This window comes from Paramormyrops kingsleyae, chromosome 3 (genome assembly GCF_048594095.1).
Source record: "Paramormyrops kingsleyae isolate MSU_618 chromosome 3, PKINGS_0.4, whole genome shotgun sequence".
NCBI lineage: Eukaryota > Metazoa > Chordata > Actinopteri > Osteoglossiformes > Mormyridae > Paramormyrops > Paramormyrops kingsleyae.
Genome location: NC_132799.1, coordinates 5,612,404 through 5,631,882, shown reverse-complemented (window position 1 = coordinate 5,631,882; position 19,479 = coordinate 5,612,404). Strand labels below are relative to the sequence as shown.

Sequence of the window (19,479 nt, the reverse complement as noted above, 5' to 3'; positions counted from 1 at the left end):
TGCAACAAGTCCACACTGAAGTGATAACATCTGTCCTGACTGAGTGCCTGAAACATTCATGCACACACCCCACAACTGCTCTCTCACATACACACACAGACTGCTCTCACACATACACACACAGACTGCTCTCTCACACACACCCCACAACTGCTCTCTCTCTCTCTCACACACACACACACACACACAGACTGCTCTCACACATACACACACAGACTGCTCTCTCACACACACCCCACAACTGCTCTCTCTCTCTCTCACACACACACACACAGACTGCTCTCACACATACACACACAGACTGCTCTCTCACACACACCCCACAACTGCTCTCACACATACAGACTGCTCTCACACATACACAGACTGCTCTCACACACATACACAGACTGCTCCCTCTCACACACACACACACACACACACTGCTCTCTCTCACACACACACACTGCTCTCTCTCTCTCACACACACACCCCACAACTGCTCTCACACATACACAGACTGCTCTCTCTCTCTCACACACACACACACACACACACTGCTCTCACACACACACACTGCTCTCTCTCACACACACACACACTGCTCTCTCTCACACACACACACACTGCTCTCTCTCTCTCACACAGACACACATACACACAGACTGCTTGCCTACCTCCGATATTTAGTCCACGTTGAAACCAGTCATCACCCCAGTTGCAATGAGACCTCGACAGGCTGCTGCGTGTGAAATGCCCTGGAGGCCTTGCATCCAGGCCAGCCCATCATGCACCCACGTTGCCTGACAGGTAAAACCTTCCTTTCCGCATCCACGGGTCACTATAAAGGTGGAATTCAGTACTGGGGCCCCATCCGCTGGGGTCGTGCCGGCGAATCACATGAAAGCATGTGATGTCTTGTGAGGCTGGGAAGGCCGGTGCTGGATGAGCTCTGAAGCCCAATGTGAGTGGCGGGCAGTAGCGTGCACACACACACACACACACACACACACACACACACACACACACACACACACACACACACACACACACACACACACACACACACACACACACACACACACACACACACACACACACTCCATGTACTCATATCTTTATGGGGACTTGCCATTCATTTCATTGGGCATAACCCCAATCCCAACTATGACAATCTTAACCTCTACCCAGCCCTAACCTTAAGCACAAGTAACCAAACAAAATACAAAACTTTTGGCAGTTTTAGTTTTTTGATTACATTCACAGATTTTTATAAAACTGAGGCTATCCTTGTGGGGACTGATAATTATGTCCCCACAAGGTAATAATTACAAGAAGGCATATATACACACACACACAGTCACCCTGTGCGTCTGGCTCCAGCCCATCCTGGCCTCATCGTGCTGCAGTCCAGTAAACAGATCCGGCCAGTGCTGGTAACAGCGGCCACGGTGTTTATGGGTGGACGGCCTTCACTGGAGATCATAACTGAAACTGCACCCTGGCTCATTAATTATTACTTCGTCCAAGTGAGCGTGCTATTCTGCCCCATAGAAAGTTCACTGGACATTGACTTAATGCTTACTGGCTCTAAATATAACTGATAAGAACACACCATTACCATGACAAGACAATAATAAGGTACTTGAAATACAGAAGCTAAACAGTCATAATTGCAAAATTCTCCATTATAAAAGAATGAGCGATTCCTACAAAGCATAAGTTCCTAGCAACTTTGGAAATGTCTAGTGCCCCCAGTGGGGACAGAGGGATGCACCAGCCCAGGCCGGTTCTCCTCCATTGTGACAGACGTCTGACCCGGCTTGGGTTTCAGGCCGAATTTCACTGCCGGCGGTGCACTGCCCCCCCGTGACTCCTGCTGCCCCGGGGAGGGGGGGGATCTCCTGACACGGTTCCCGTCTAGCTGATAGCTTAATATCCGGTGATGCGCCCACAAACCGTCCGCACTGGCAATGCCGAGGGGCAAATCAGTATCAGTGCGTTAATTCATTCAGCGGGGGATCTTATCAATGTGGGGGGATAGTGGCTTAGCTGTCTGTTACAAGCAAATATACACTCACATTCATTGACTGTCAAACCTCTAAAGGGAACTAAACATGCCTTAAAACATCGGAGAAAGCATCAACTCAGAAAAAGAATAAATGAGGAATCCCTCTGTTCAGCTTATTTACACTATGTTTGACACTGCTGAGTGTATATTGCTGTAATTTGAAAATACGAGAAATACTCTACCATAAATTTACACACAAAGTAAGAGGATAGAATACAAGATGTCCTAACTACTATTAAAATAACTCATTATACTTCAGATGCAAATAATAAAGCTTTACGCCTGAAGGATTTACAACAGCAAGCTGGAATTTGAATTAATAAACTAATAGATAATGACCTTTTATCTATAATTAGTCCACTAATCTTACTTCTGGGGGGTAGGGGAGGGGGCTAGCTATGACGAGCTGAAATGGGTCAGTATTGCAAAGACTTGGTGTTGAACCGGGTATTTCCGTTGTGAAAGTAACTCAGCCTCATGATTTTTTCAGCCTTCCGGTGACCTCAGTCGACCTTCAGCCCTGGGCTTTAAAAACAAAATATATGCGACATTGCCCTCGTTAAAAATGTATGACACGACGGTAAAATAACTCCGCGGCTCACAAACACGGCCCGTGCTCCCGGGAGAGACGACGACTTGCGCTAGATCTTCCGCTGGCAGTTTTCACACATCAGAGGAAGGGGGAGGCTTTCGGTTTTACGCAGCCGGAAACCATCTCCACGGCTCTTCGATCGCGCGTTCCTGTCCGACACTCTCAGTGACAGGACCGCATTCGGCAGTAATCAGACTTCAATTCAACCTGGTAGAGTCTCGGGGCAAGGAGGGGAGGGCTTCATGTTAATGGGGGAAACTCTAAAATGATGTATAATAAACAATAAAGACCTACATTTCAAAAAGAAGACCCAGGAGCTATATCAGTCAGCCCATGACCTATCAAACCCGCTCTTCTATCATACTGTCCGGAGATGACATTTGCTCTGATAGTCAAACTGACCTTACATCCGAAGTGTTTGCCGACAGTCCATTTGGATACAACCCCCCCCCCACTCCCCGTTCTGTTCCTAGGCAACATGCCACGTCGAGGACCTGCCACAAACACAGAAGTGCGTGTAGATGAATCACATCAGCCGGGGCTGCAGATCCTGCCAGCTGTGTGCCGCTCATTTGCAACTTTAACTGAAAAACCCGTGAGCTGCTCGTTAATTAAACACCTCGACGGGAAATTTTGGGCCTGGCGGAGTGCCACGTCGGGGAAGAAACTCTCCGATTTGAGATATTTTTAAAGCCGTGTTCACAGCGAGCCTGACGGAGCACGTTACTGGCAGCACGAAGCAGGCAGGGAGGAGGCTGTGCACGAGCAAGTCCGCAGTGGGCCCCCGCAGAACCGCAGCCGTGAAAGCTGAAGCACTTTTGTTTCACTGCGGCGGTTCAGTCGCATGTCACGGCCAGGAATAGGCGCCCAGCAGCTGTGCAACCGTCGCCTGAGTGCCGTATCGAAGTGATTCTGAATGTGCTTGGGAAGCTCCCTCTGGTTCATACAGCGAAGAAACTGATAACAGGCATGTCAACAGAAAAAATGCTGAAATAAGAAACATGGAGGCCAGGAAACCATCGGGAATCCCTCGCGACACAGTATCCCAATGAAGACCTGGGGAGGATATGGCAGAGGAACCAGAGAGGAACCAGCAAGGCGCTGGGTTTGGGGGGAGAGGCACCTACCAGAACTTCACCTCATCCTCGCTTCCGAGTCGGTCGAGGTGTCGCACACAGTGAAACAGGTAAAGGAATCGCTCCAGGCACTGCAGGCTGACCTGGGGAGGAGGGAGAGACCGTGAAGAAAGGTTACCCTGAATGGGGGGGGGGTTGGGGGGGTTAAAAAAAGCATATGAAGAAAACGGTAAGACGGCAACCCTACATTGTGCCCTAAGCACCATGTTCCAGCCCAGTGGGAAACATGCGAGCCTCAACCTTTGCGAAAAACAAATGAGGAACGGAAGAGCCTCCGAACACGGCCTGAGGGAAAGCCAGCTGAGCCAATCTGGAAAGAGCAGGTTGGTGCTGCCCCTTGCAGCATCTGGACCAATCACATCCAAGCTCCACCTAACCTCTCCTTCAGTGAGGCGTTAAAAGGTTAACTTCACTAATTGAGGCCAGCTATTTTTTTAATGCCACATATGAAAGGCCAGCCAATCAGAGGAACAAACATGTCTTAGGTTCCACCCCCTTTCTGAAACCACGCATCATCTACTGTGACCAACAATGGCTCAGGTGCCTCTATTTCACCTTACCGGAATGAAGTGGGTAACTTTCTTAAGCAGAACTGGAATCTCTCCAAGTACGACTCGAGGGCCGGGGCGAGACACAAACGCGGGAACACTGCCTCCCATTGTGACATCAGCATCCCATCTTCCATGACTCTAACAGGAAGACCAGGCTGATTATGGCACCATTTGACCATAGCATGGGGACGGGTTCAGACATTTCGGAAATCAGGGAGTGGTGCACAATCAACCCAGTTGGAGAACTTTATTAAAAGCCAGTAACACTTCCAGACCCAACAGGATTTATCAGGGGGAAGCATGCCTCAGATAACTTCCCTGATCTTACTAATTCCAGATATAGCCATTGCACTGCATGGAAAACCGCTACTCCAATTCACTTTGCATTTATATCAACTAACTAACTGTGAGGAGGCGGGGGGGGGGAGGGGTTGCAAAAACAATGTGGGTGTTCAGGGCAGTATGGGGATGGGTCAGTTCCTCCCACGCCTCCAGGACACTGAGGAGCTATCAGAGGTCCAGCGATGCTCAGACCTTTCACACATCATTCACAAGCATGGAGAGGCTTCACACAATGTACATGCACACGCATGACCTCCACATCAGCCGGTTCTGTAGCCAGAGCTACGCATGCTGTGGAAAACGGTCACCTACGCATCCCTCCAGTCAGTCATGTTCAAAAGTATAACTACCATTAAAACAAGCAAATAGCCAGATTTACCAAAGTAACCACAGAACCATCCCCCACTACCACACCTCATTTAAGTTCTCCTCACCTGTATCTGACCACCATGACCAGCCAGAAATTACAAGGTGAAAAGTAAATCAAACTTAATAACAATAATAATTATCTATGATTATGTGTTCGCTGCTTGCCAAAATCCAGGGCATGTAAAGTATGCAACAGGGTAATTCGTCTCATGGGACCTAAACGGAGATGGGCCTTCACTGGCATATCAGGACATGCTCACTGGGTCACTTGTGCCTTTGCGGCTCTGTAAGGTGTGCTGCCAGTGTTTCTCAGGCATGTCAAACAGCACAGTAGCAAATACGCACTGAGGAAGACCGAGAAAGGCGATGGGCGGTTCGGAAATAATGGCGGCCGTGCGCTCGCCGAGAGTCAGCATAGCATCCAACTGACAACACCTCACAATAACACTAATGTCAGATCCAGGTCTCAGCACGCCACGGTTACTGACACGACCAGCTCGGAAACTGCAAGGAGCATTTTTCACACAGCATGGCTCACCAGCTATGACTTGAAATGATGCCATGCTGATTAATCTGGTGAGAGTCGTCGTATCTCCCAAGTAGATCCGGGTGGGGGGGGGGGGGGTCTGGCAACAAACAGTGAGGAGAAGGTAGATGGGAAATCAATGGCCAGCTCATTCCAGCTAAATGTATTACATGCCCTCGACCACTAGAGGACACTGGTGGGGGCATTGTCCCTGCCAAAACGACACAGGAGAGTTTGTTTATAGTACATCATTGACTTTTATAGCAGAAGACCAACCACATTAATTTTACTCAAATGACATTCAGGACAGCCGGGGGGGGGGGTTTGGATTGTCGGCAGTCCCCCACCCACCAAAATTCTACCTTAGGAGTATTTATTTCCTCCCCATCATTGCTTCCTGCCTTTTCTCATAACTCCTGTAATTATGCACACCACTGTTCACAACTGAGTCTATGATTCATGCTACATAAAATCGGAGTTTATTCAGTTTCATTTACGCAGGCGATTCCTATAAATATTCCACCAAAACCCAAGAAGAAATGAGAGCTGCTTTGAGCCTTTACAGTTCCCCCCCCCCCCCCCCCCCACCCCTCAGATCCTCAGGTCAGGTGATTCCAACGATTCGCTAAGCAGCTTCAGCCAGTTAGCAGGCAGAACGAGGGCCAAACTGTATGCTTTGGGCGCCGGTGAGATCCTCAACTCAGATTTCCCTCCACGTGGCGAGGGTGAGACTGCCAGCACCCACACTGCATGCGTGAGAGCTACAGTCTCTGGCACAGGAGTGGGCGGGACTCAAACTGGGAGGGAACGTTCAGTGGGAGATCTTAGGGAAGTGTGTCTACTGGGATTTAGACACGGGGCCGCCGCACAAGTCAAACCCGAATGGTAGAGGGGCTAAATGGTATACAATAAAAAGAGGATATTACCAAGCATATTACCGTGTAATTTGCCATACCTCATAGATTGTAGCGTTTTCAACGCTGATTGTTTTACTTACACGAAAATGTCTGGAGGGCAGAAGGAAAAATGATTGGTTCAGGGAAATAACCAATTGGGTCCAAGCAATTAGAGGACGCGGGACCAACGCCCCCCCCCCCCCTTTTTTTTTTTATTATTAACGAAAGCAGTTTAGATAAAACTGTCTGAAAATATCTTGAGTGCTGTGTTGACGTTTGGGGGCTCCTCTGTTAGGCATTACATGGTCTTGTCAAAGGAAACCTTCGCAAGCAGCACACACACTTTTTGGAAGGTCTTCCTGTTCTGCTTTCCCACCTCGGGGTGAGAGCTCAACATAACAGCACGCGTCTTCTTCAATGGAATGACAATTAACTGTCCTTCATCCACCGCCAAGGTTTTAAACTGCTGGAGTAGAGACGTTCACAGTGATGTGAATAAATTCTCAGGACTGCGTTTCAGGACACCCCGGGTCGCCAGCGGTACGGCACACGCACGTTGGCTTGCTGCTGTATTGGCATTTGAAGTCGGATGCGATCATTTATCATTCATCGCACTCTCTGCTGCAATTTGGTAACACTTTTGCAATGACTCAGGGGGTTGTTGTTCTGGGCTGCTCTCGCTTTCCTCAGACTTGCACCAGGAAAATGACGCGGGCAAAACCAAAGTGTGCTTTAAGAAATTTTGCTGCTATATATTCAATGAGGACGATAACAAATTTAAGTAGTGTTTGCGTGGATAACCCTCCCCCCCCCCAAAAAAAAACTCATCGAAAAAGAAACGAAATGACTACTGAATCAGAAATGCTATCATTCCTTGCCAACTCAAGACCCAGAATGCTTTGCACACCAGCTTCTTGTGGCACAGTAGGAGTTTCACTGAAGCAGTTAGTTCAGTGTCTCTCTCAAGGGGACATGGCCTCACGATTACAGATTTGAGCACAGCAATTTCCTGAAGCGCGTGCCACGACGCCATCCTCCAGAAAAGAGCCTCACCCACAACAAAAACAGTTTGGTGGATTAGAGGAATTACGTGGCAGGGAAAAAAAATATCAGCCTGTTGTTATTGGATGCTCAGTAGATCACTTGATCTTCGTTCCAATACCAGGATGTTGCCTTATGAATGGATGAGGCAGCACGCAGAAAGCTCACGGCAGGGCAGCCAGTCATCCGCTCCTCATGACCAGCCACGAGGCTGTGGTGTGATTTCTGGGGCGTCATGAGGTGGTCCTGGCTTTGCACAGTTCCTCTGAGGTGGGGGGGGGGGGGCAGGGGGGGGGGGTGTGACAGCAAGGCATCCAGCAGCTACAATGTGCACCAACCCGCCTACACACTCCAGCTTTGGCTGGTCCACATGTGGATAGAGCTCAAGTTCAGGAGCAATGATCGAGCAGCATCCTTCTGAGGGACACTGCTGCTGTACTTCTCAACATGTACCTTAAACCAAACAACTGCTGGGTACCATACATGTATGAATGGGTAAGTTGTAACCCTATACACCAGGCATAATATAGGGAACCTGCTAAGCAACTTAATATTACGCTGAAATAACATAACCTGAGAATCACAGGGACAGGACGTTCCAAGAGCCAAGGGCAGCATTGTGAGTCATGCACTGCTATACCGGGCTGAATTATTCACTCCTGTGTCAACTGTCAAAGCAAGATGGAAAACCGGACAGGTAGAGGGAGCGAGGCTTGTTTAGAAACCGCTCACCACAGGGCAAACACAAGAACAGAGGCGTCACCGTCACCTCGATACTGCTGGCGGGTAAACAGAGAGGACGCACACCCTGACTTACGGTCATGGCATCGTAGGGCCTTTAGGGTCATCGTCACAGGACAGCGCATGAATGTCCTGGCTGATGTTACCGGACACCACGAAAATCAGAACTGGAACCGACAGAGGGAAACGGGTCATGAAGACAGACCTAATTAGGCAGCCGAAGCCATAAGATGGGAGATGGTGCCGGATCGGCACAGCAACTGTATGAAGTGTGGTTCTTAGAGATGTGTCCTTTTTTTTAGTGATGGACTTGGAAAGTCTGCTGGTCTCTAAAGCAAGCATCTGACCAGCTGTGTCTACAGAGGTCCTCACAACATTTGGTGCAATGACTTCAGCAGCCCCTCCCTCACTCTGGTCCTGAACTCCGGGAACTATCCCAAATCTCCCAAAGTGGCCATGCCCGCCCAAAGTAGCAACACTGCTCACCCCCACCCTCACCAACCATCGCTTGGGCTCAGCCGGCCCCACCAATCATCAGCGGCGTGTCTGCGGAGGCGTGGGACAGGCTGACGCGGCGAGTGCAGACCCGAGTCGCCGCTGCACTCTTCAATTATTCACACCTCTCTCTGCTGTCGGGCTGCATCAATTATTTGCGTGCAGCTCCGCGTGATCAGATCGCACATCCGTCATGGCAGTCAGCTGCCACGTCTGCCTCAGAACATGCGACTTCCGGGTGACCAAAACCACAACTCATACCAGCACCAGGTTCAGGAAACTGACACAATACATGGAGAAGACGACTAATACATCTATCATCTTATCATTTAAAAGCACAACTGCTTTCAGTCACAAACAGTGACATTAAAGATTACAAGATAATCAGTTACCATGTAATTATCAATCTGAAGTAGGTCTTACTTATAATCTTGCTCAGAGGTTCAACAGCAATTATTCTTCCAAGGCAATTCAGACCACGGACAGTCAACTGAGCTCGTCTCAATTGACGTTATTTGAAAAAGCAAAACCAGAATTCAGGCGTCAGCCTCACCACACATTCAACAAAACTAACTCTCCTTCTATGTTCGAGATCCAAGCGCCATGTCCTTCGAACTTTCCTAAAACGGCCGTTCCAGTGCCACTGCCACTTAGTGACTAACTGGCCAGCAAAGCCAAACCCTTCACTTGGGAAGCCTGACAAGACAGGTATGCCAAGTTCACACTACACAACTTGTCTTGTAATCGGGAGTCTTGAAGTCATTGTGGTTTACACACTACATGATTGATCAGTGACAGGGGATCTTTCACCAGGAGGAAACACTGACCAGTCTGTCTGGTCTCTAACCTATGTTTTGTCACAAAATCACAGGTGTGAATGACCCCAGAAAATCACAATTCTAGTGTCAAAATACTACAAATTGTTAAAACACTTTAATCAAATGAGGAAACAGTATCACGTACCTTGGGTCTTTAGTGACCCGGCATATAAAATATACACAGACACGCAGGTTTGTATTTATATCTTTGTGGGGACTCCCCATTCATTTCTATGGGGAAAAACCCTAATCACAACATTATGACCTTAACCTCTACACAGCCCTAACCATAAGTAACCAAATACAAGACTTTCGGTATTTTTATTTTGATTGCATTTGCAGATCTTTGTGGGGACCAGAAAATGCTCCCTAAAAAATCAAAACAACAGGTTTTCATTATATTGCGGGGGACATTTGGTCCCACAATGTAATATAAACATAACCCAAATACACACATATATATTATACATCTCCCTGAACATTAAGAACAGTTTCTATACAAACTGAACTTTTTATATCTTTTCCAATTCCTCTCTCTGGTTTCCACTCACCTCATTTCTTGCATTCTCATTGGCTGTAGCTCATTGCCAGTTGATTTGCAGTTGCTGTCAGGTCCAGATATTTAGCATGCTAAACATCTGGCAGGTGTCTGCAACGCATTAGCGACTACGTCGGGTCACATCTTTGGACAGTTCACGAATAGCGATCAAGCACCAATGTGCAAGCACCGGATAAGCAGCGATTTGCCTCCGATCTAGGGGTTTTGTCGCTAATCTCCAAAAACCATCAGTGAGTGGAAAATTTGGGCTAAAGTTGTGTAGTGTGAACTTAGCATTAAGTCTTGCTTCATCTCCTATGAGACCATACGGACCATAAATCCCTCTGGTTAGTTACTGCTCTAGTAAATGAGATTCCAGTTGTATCTTCAAATGAAAAGTGCCATCTTTTTCAAAGAGCTGAAGCCTACTGGAGCAAGGATGACAGTTTGGTATAGCATTCAGCACAGTGATAAAATAAGTCTCAACTGATGCTTCAGGAAGTGGTAGATCTATTTGTCAGGTTTCCTAGATGTACAAGCAAGTGTGCATGAATCAGATCTACATATTAAAGCCGCGACATCTTTGCCGAATCAAAACACTGCAGAAGATGTCTTCTGTCTCCGTTATTTTAACAGTACCACCACAGCAGGTCAAGAACCTTCCAAACTAAAGAGCTTTGCACTAAATGAACCTTTGGTAAAACCTAACGATCGCAGAGCAATTCAATTACCCGGGCTAGGAGAGCAGGCTGATGTCATCCGCGGCTGCTTTAGGGATGATGCGGCACTCAAAGCGGTTGGCCGTAAAACTCGGGCGTTGGCCAAATCAATTCGGCCATTTGAGTCCGGTACTGAGTCCCAGTTGGCCGGAATGACCACCGTTCCCTGTAAATGCATCAAAATTCCAAGCTTCTGGTTTACACTTGCACCTCCCTCAACCAGTACCCCTCACTACCTCAAAAATGTCTGCAGATTAGGATCCTTCTTACTGGAGCAGTGCAAGAGAATAAAATAAGAACTTTCCATTCAATTCTCAGACCTACTGCTTGCACAAGACACTAGTCTTGTAGCCATACTGTATTGCAAAAAATAATGTGCAATGTATTTTGCAACAGATGCCCCAAACATCTCTAACCTATCTTCTGTGCTGAGACCAGGCGATTACGCACCAAAAGCAATGCAGTAATAAATAATAAAGCTGTTATCTTAAAAGCAAATTAGAACGGTTGCCCCACAAAGGAGGAAAGAGGTGGGTTCAACTAAACAGGATGCTCTAAGTGTGTTTTTTTTTAACTAAAATATCAGCCAGCTGCTTTCCTGTTGCAGGAACCGAACGCTCAGTAGATCAGAGGGTGGTGAGGAGATTGATGTGGCTCAAAGTGGCCGCATTAAATGCCCAACACAGAGAGGCCACAACTGCTTCACACGTGAGACTAAGGGTGCGTTTCCACTGCACCAGGCACCATGCTTTGGTTCTTTAAAAAAGCACCAACAGTATAGTACTTTTTTGTGTTGATTTTCCACTGACATAAAAACTGGGGTATTTTGTAGGCTGCTGTATATTATAGGGCTTGACAATGAGCGACATTAATACCAACACTGCATGTTATGCACATGCAATTCTTGCACTGAAAGGACCACAATAGTCAGCTGGGTTGAGAATAACCTTTTGCATACCTTTACACTTTATACAGATTATATTATTTATACTTTGTCATAGGAAACAAAAACTGAGCAAGCATTGCAATTTTAATGACTGCCCCCCTTCAAGATTATGTAGCATATGTTTACAAAATCAGCTTAAAGTTTACTGCCGCTACTTTCGCATGCAATCATGCGAGACAATCGTAATCATTTTCATCCTTACTGTGCCTAGACGGGTTTGTGAAAAATGTATGTTAAACTCCTTTTATGCCATATAAATACCCCAATATTTATTACAACAAAGTCACATTGTGATACTTGAAAATACCATGCTGCCCTAATATATTATATAAAGTACCCTTATAGTTTCTTGGTATTTCCTCCTGATCTTGTTGTATCTGTTCTTCCGACCAGATTGCAATTTAAACCTGGATCTCTTCATTTGTCCATACATTATTACTATTTTTTTTTTACTTCATTTGTCATTGTTTTCTGAGCTTGTAACATTTTTCTGCAGTTCAATTGTGTTTCAGAAGCAAGATATTTGAATTACCAAATTGAGAAAGCGTTTGCAAGTCCCACCCCAAAGTACCAAATAAGTACCCCAGCTGGTCCGGCACATTTGGTACCGGTACTCCACCAGAAATCAATGGAAAGAGAAAGTACCGAAAGTACGGTACGTGGTGCAGTGGAAAAGTGCCCTAAGAATGCTCACCCAAAGTGCAAAAACGTATCGCCACTGTGGAGTAAAACTTGCAGGCTGGAGGGATACAGAATTTATCACTTAGCCTAGGGCCACTGTGTCACTCACACTAGAAGCGACAGCTTATGGCACAGGTTGGCAGACTGAATGGGTGACAGGAAACGTCAGATAAAGGGTAATCTCGGGCACTGGCAGCATTTTCCAGCACTGCCTCCCCAGACACCCACGAACACTGTGGTCAACAACAAAAGAATCAGCGGATAAACCAGGGGAACACATGCCACATGAGATCAGACCAGGAGTACTATCTCGGTGAGGGTTAGGGGCAACAGTGGGCCCATAGGAGCTAGACAAATATCATGAGTCTCTGCCAAAAAGGTCCCAGTCCTGCTGGTATGACACTCCCAACAGCACGGCTGAGTTACCACATAACCTTTGATGCTCCTTCAACAGATGCCTCTCTACAAGTTCATAATGCAGATATCTATCCACTGCTGGCTACTTACTGTCATTACTTGACTGACTAAATCCACAGCAAACATTGTTCAATATGAAAAGCTGGAAACTATCAAACAGGAGCAGATGCAATACAACACACACACCACAATCAAGGTTTGACTTAAGATACTGCTCAAACTATGCTACCCAATGCCCTACAAACCGGTCCCCCGGGGATCACGACTTTAGATTGCTTTGATTGGGATGAAATATATGAATGCTCATGGTGTATTGTAGTTATCTGGCCTCGCAGTGCAAAAATACAGTAACTGAGGGGAATGAAGACCTCTATCATTGGTGGTTTAGCATTAAGAGCATAGATGCTCTGGTCAAATGCAAAAGGAAGATTTCAGTCACATCAAATTGCATAACAGGTTGATATCCATATGACTGGTGACAGTATTGGCTATATAAATAGGTCATAATGTTAAATTACCACTTTCTATGCATCCTTGCAAGCACAGCAAACCTAAAAGGGTCATGCAACATTTTTATCATAACATAATAGAACAACCAGTATCTTTTGTATTGAAGTATCAGAAAAAGGTGCCTAATTAGCATCAACAAATTAGCTCAAGATATTACCCAGAATTCCTCTCCTCCAAACAAAAAACAATCCAGTCCTGCTTCTACTAGAGCACAGCACACAGAAGACAGACATCATGCCCCCTTCAGCAAATCACACGTGCAGTCAAAGCAACATTAAATCCAACACATCACACAGTGTATCTTGGCATGAATGGACCAGCATTAACCGGTTTTTAGGGATCCCTGTTCACTGGGGAGGAGGAAGACGCTAGGCTAAGCTAGGTGCAAGCAGTGACAGGGATGTGCAGCACTGCTGACTGGCACTGGTGAATTACTCCTGAAAGCCCCGTTAGGAAAGTGGCTGCCATAGGACACTAAAGTCAACAATGGTGACAGGGCAGAGGAAGGCAGCTATCCAAAGCCCAATTTCACCGACCTGTAAAGCATCGAGTCACCAGGTGGCAAAATGCTCAGACCTGAAATGGTGACATCAGGGTCCGACACTTAATGCATGCCAACATTTAACAAGAACATATGCTTCCTCCCAACAAGAGGAACAAGGGGAAGAGCCAAGCTGGAGCAGGACTTGCAGAGTATCTCTGGAGAAGGGAGCAGTGAGCCGATTCCAGTGCTTCATCTCTAGGGACGGTGCAAATCCTGTAAGCTACTGAGCCCAACTAGCAAACCTCAGCCATGCATGTCCAAGTAGATCTGACAGGCCTAAATCCCTCATTGCTGCTCCTCCTACTACTACCACTAATGCCATAAAATGATGTCGGAAAAAAACCCAATAAAGTGATTAAGTCATTCTAACCAGTGCAATCATATTTTTTAAACACAAAAGCAGGAGTCTAATTCTTAAAACTACTGGTTATTTCTCCTACTTAACATAATGGTACTAAAAACTGTAGGTGTTCCATGGGACTTTATGCAGCCAGAACAGCAAGTTAAAACCAGAAACACACTTTCATGTTACACTAACATACTTATTAAAGAGCACTGGTTTTACTTTGTCCGTCACACGTGTTAAGAGACAAATAGCCCCTGGGAATGCTTTAAAACTGGCATTTTGGCTCTTTTTTTTTAAAAAAAACAGAAACATAAAGCATGACTCAGTTCCACTTCAAACACTTTTGATTAGTGTGATTAGGCCTGAGCAGAAGCAGATGGCTGAGAGGGGAAAAAAAAATAAAATGAAATGAAATTCCTGGTGGATTCTGGGTAAATTATGCCTTTTGGAATGCTGGCTTCGGCACAGCCAATGAAATGAGCCACTGCGTCAAGTCATGCCAACTCAGCAGACAGAGTGCACTGTGAATGGTATGTATAGATATATTTAAGACAAGATGAATACATATATTTCCTTTTGGCCCGACATTTGGCATTTTGCCTATGTGTATACCTAGTTATATATATAATGAGGTTTTCTGAAGTCTCCCAATGGGTCACATCCCCTCCTTGCAATATATTTATAGACCATTCACGCACATTTTTGGACTACGGGAGGAAGGGAGACCCTCCCCATATCTCAGCAGATCATATGAGCAGATTTGACTTACACGTGGAGATGTTCTTTTGTTCTGCGAACCGGTTTTCACACAGACTCGTAGCATCGGAGGGAATGCATCCTCCCAACATAAACACAAGACACAGCGCACACGCGCACTGTTTGTTCCCGCTGGAGCGGAACGATCCACTCTGTGACCATCTTCAGCTTTATGCTTAGTCAGTTTTACTTTGCGGTTACCAGAGGGGAGGGCGCGCAAGAAGAGGGTGGTTCTGTTAAACCAGCTCGTGCACAAAAACCTTGCAAGGTGGCTCATACTACCCATGCTAATCATATACAGCACCAAGGGTCTGAGTAATGATTTACTAGGTCTGTATGGGTACTGGTGCGTAGTGAGAGTATTATACCTTTTAATCACACCAAACTAGAGGTTAAAAAACATGCATGCAATGCAACGCTTGTTAAAATCAGCTGTAAACATAAAATTTAATTTATCATATTGAAAACAAATACCATAGTTAACGGGACACGTATTTAAAAATAAATTAACAGCATGTTGGCCTATCCAACTGAGAACAGGTCATAGCCATGCTGCAATTACCCTCTGCAAAGAGAACATTTTCCAGTTTTATAGCCAAGCATTTTCTGCATTCAGCAAAGTGACCCACTGCTTATCCCCAGATGACACACAGGAAAGACCTCTCCACACACAGTGTTCCATGCTTCTTAAGACCTGCTCAAACTCTGCATTTCAAATTATAATTCGGCATAAAACATATCCTTCACAGTAATTCCATTCCTGATATTACTCTCTAAAGGTAGCTGAAGAAAGTCTGGCCTTCACCCTTTCAGGAAGACATGCAACTAAACATTTATCAGTTATTCTATCTTTCCCAGCCATGCAGCATTAATGTTACAGAAAGATGCGAGCCAATCAGGGAGACACGGGAATGAAGGGTGAACCTCACTTGACCCTTGGGGACCTGAAAACAAATGTCAAGTGCATCCAAAATCCCTCACACCTGAAGATGAGGTAAAAGAGACGCACGTAAAGCCACAACAACAGCAAAATCTCAGTATCCGGATACAGCTCACAGTTTGCCAGCGCCAGGAAAATATGCTATTATTATATAAAAGTTATATAAAAAGTCCATCAAAACTTTTAACAGAGCTAGACAAGTTAAAAATGAATCAGACAGCATGATTTAGCCCATTTTTCTCAGAATTAAGGATGTGATCATCTTATTCCGGTTTCGGAGTGAGGAAGAGGTGTAGCCATGTGTACAAAGGGTGGATTCGGTCCAAGTGTCATTCAGTAACCTTGTAATGTGCATTAAAATGACCACAAAATATGATTATGACCATAAGGTGGTATGCATGGTGCATAAAATGTGATAGAATTTCATTACAGTCAGATACGCGGAAACAGCTGCAGAAAATTAATCCCTATACATGGAGGCTGAATTTACACAGGCATTTCTTCTGTTATTGCTACTTTCATAGTGAAATGAAAAATACTGTAAAATAATACTAATAATGACGATTTGGGGCTTGATTGCATGATGATGGATGGATAAGGTTTGGGGAGAGATATTGGTTCACTCCGCATCAGTCAATAGGAACTGGTTCGGTTCTGTTCGGAACGGCTCGAGTAACAGCTACCTGTAGGTCAGCTCCGTGCGTCCTGCAGTCCGCGTATCTCTCCCAGGCCCGGGAGAGGTCGTCGAGCTGCCGGGCAGACATGGCGCTACAGGGCTCGGGCTCCGCCGAGGGATGCGCGATAGAGCGCCCCTCATCGACGGAAGCGGGTTAAGGCAGCCCAAGTGCTCCAACAGCCGAGCCCGGCTGTGACGCAAAATACTCCATAATTTTTCTTTTAACTTTTTAATGTATTTTTTTAATCCACTTCTGACAACTGGACGGTTTTTGCTTGCAGTATTCCTAAAACAGAAATCGCACAGGATTTCGGATTAGTTACTCAGACGGTTAATACTTATACATCTCCCTCAGTATTTCCATACAGTAACGCGGGATACTAACCACACACACTGACACGAATGTCCGCTTAGTGGAATATAACAAAATTACTCGTGTGCTATCGGTTAACAAACAATAGTTGCAGTTTGACTTGCGTGATAATTAGCAATACAGCGCTAATGACAGCCCGTTTCCCAAACGGCAGTACAGAATGAGCTAACGGACTAGCAACCAGGCGCAACACTAATAACGAGAAAATGTTGCATTAGTACTATTATTTAAATGAGGTACAAACCTAGGTGCGTATTCACGACAGCGCTGTCATTAGCTAATTTCATGTCACCAGGATAGCTGAAGCTTTGAAGCAGCCGCACTCTGCATTACAGTTAGCCTACCGGCTAGCTAACTACCAGTACCTCAGTAGCCAAACGGCAGAGCCCCCCCCCCTTGCAAAGTTATTCGCCCCTTTTCATTAATTCTGAGACTCGCTACCCCATTATTCTGCAATACGTTCTGCTGAATTAGCGTTGAGCCCGGGAGGACTTGCAGCAGGAAGAAGCCCGTCCCGAAACGTACCAGCTCTCAGCCCAGTCCCATTGGCAGCGCGAGCCGCCGGATTTGAGGGAATAACACTGAAAAATGCACAAAACTACAGGAAATAACGCCCACAGGCTGCAGAAGCGGAATCGATTGGCCGAAATGGGACCGAGCCCCAATCACTCAAGACGATGGACCCTAAAGACGTCCCGCTTTCCCTGGGCAGCGGTATGACGTCAAATAGGTTCTCGTCTTCTGGGAGGAGCTCACCGCATAAAATGCGTGGTAGAGGCGGATAGAGGTGCTTTCGCATTGTTAGGAGAAAACAGCCCTCATATAAACTGCATAGCACGCAAAGCATTGTGAGCCTAGCTGCATCCACAATGACTGGTGACATGGGACTTAGTACCCTTTTCAGTCAAGGCGCAAAATATTTTCCTGGAACTGGTCACGCAATACAGTGGCATGTATTGCTGCTTCCATGAAGCATCAAACGTACGTGTAAATATTCAAGTAACTTGCATATGTATTTAGACCATTACTAACCATTAACTTGACACTAGTCTTACTTATAAATTATATCAGCTTTATAATATTACCGTTCAGCAATTAAAGAGAGAAAAAAAACTAATAATTTTCTCTGTGGGACATCATATGGCAGAGAAAGGGAAATTCGCAAAGCACAGAATGTAGCCCAATTCTGCATCTGGTTCTCTTAATATTTTGTACTTTAATGTCGTTATTAGCCAACAAAAAATATTAGTTTAGGTTTTTTCCCTCTGCAAATGGCACATTTATTCATGCTTTCACCTTTTAAAGATCAACGTGTACTACCCAATGTAGCAGAAAGTGACTCGACGTTTTCTGTCTGCTCTCATGACAGAACGGCGGAAAGGCTGTTAGATGGACCAGAGCCAGTTAACTGGCTATAGCGGCTTGTAGGAGGATGAATCAGTTACATCACTTTCGCCTCTTTTATATTTCACCGATGCTTTTGCCCGAAGATCAGGTGACTAGGAGTCCATTTCCAGATCCAGATTGCTTTCTGAAAGTACTAATTTGGTAGAATTCACCTGTGGTGATGTTTCAGGTGACTGTCAGGTGCTGAACGTCCGCATGATTTCAGTCACTGCCGGCGTCAGAACAAATCTGACTTGGGGGGGCACGCGACATATGTTTATTCAGAAATAAAGTAAAAGACGCTATCCTTTTTTTTTTTTTTTGGGGTGGGGGGGGGGACTTGGCCCGTGAATGCCCCCCCACCATGACAACGACCAACGACCTTGACTCTGAAACCCGATGTATAGTCATTGCAAATCATTATGATCATTATGATTATATGCATATGATTAATACAAGTTGCGACGTGTGTAATACACAATGAAAAATGCATGGCAGATTGTTTCTCGTATATTTCAATGCAGTTCCGAAGGTTCCTTTCGCTTCTCTATAAGAACAGAATGAAATAGTCAGATGACTGATTACAGTTAGACAAATTGGGCGAATGTACATTGCCCATGGTGTAGAGAGGTATTCATCTTTTTACTCATGCATACAGTATAATTTAGACGTTAGGGGTACATCTCTGTCACTGCGCATAGATGACAAACGATCAAAATCTCAAGCAATATCAGTATACCAATATGTGTCTTTTATCATCATTTTAAAGAAAATCTATGTAGGATCTTGTTTAATTTTTGAATACCCTTGAGAAAGTGAAATGGATTAACTTTCCATTGTATTAATAGATCTATGTTCGGACGAAGATCAATAATGGAAAAAGTTCGATTTGGTTCATTTTTTCGAAGTTTTAATTTTGGCTCCATTACAGGGAACCTGTGTGTCCTGAGGCAGAAAAATCTGCAAAGGGTTTCTTTAGATAGTGAAATCCGGTCCATTGGAATCGTTTGAGGGAGATGCATCTCTGGAGAGTGACATCCCATAGGGATCTCTATACTCGTGAAAAATGCCGAGCTGCCGTTACCCTGCA

At 45.5% G+C, this 19,479-nt stretch overlaps 1 protein-coding gene across 6 annotated transcripts in view; it reads right to left on the bottom strand.

The window, feature by feature from the left end:
• The window catches only part of lyst (lysosomal trafficking regulator), a 60,082-nt gene extending 42,379 nt beyond the window's left edge, over positions 1–17,703 (bottom strand). For 3 of the 6 annotated variants that reach the window (XM_023796236.2, XM_023796238.2, XM_023796241.2), the window contains exons 1-3: positions 17,529–17,703; positions 16,638–16,916; positions 3,770–3,861 (exon numbers count right to left, since the gene is read on the bottom strand). In XM_023796236.2, the coding sequence (XP_023652004.2) occupies positions 3,770–3,861; positions 16,638–16,718 (173 nt within the window). In that variant the 5' untranslated portion in view covers positions 16,719–16,916; positions 17,529–17,703. Of the gene's footprint in view, positions 1–3,769; positions 3,862–10,108; positions 10,744–10,826; positions 11,230–16,637; positions 16,917–17,247; positions 17,504–17,528 lie in introns of those variants that run through there. The other 3 variants (XM_023796237.2, XM_023796239.2, XM_023796240.2) reach the window with 3 other exon arrangements.
• Positions 17,704–19,479: the final 1,776 nt, after the last annotated feature.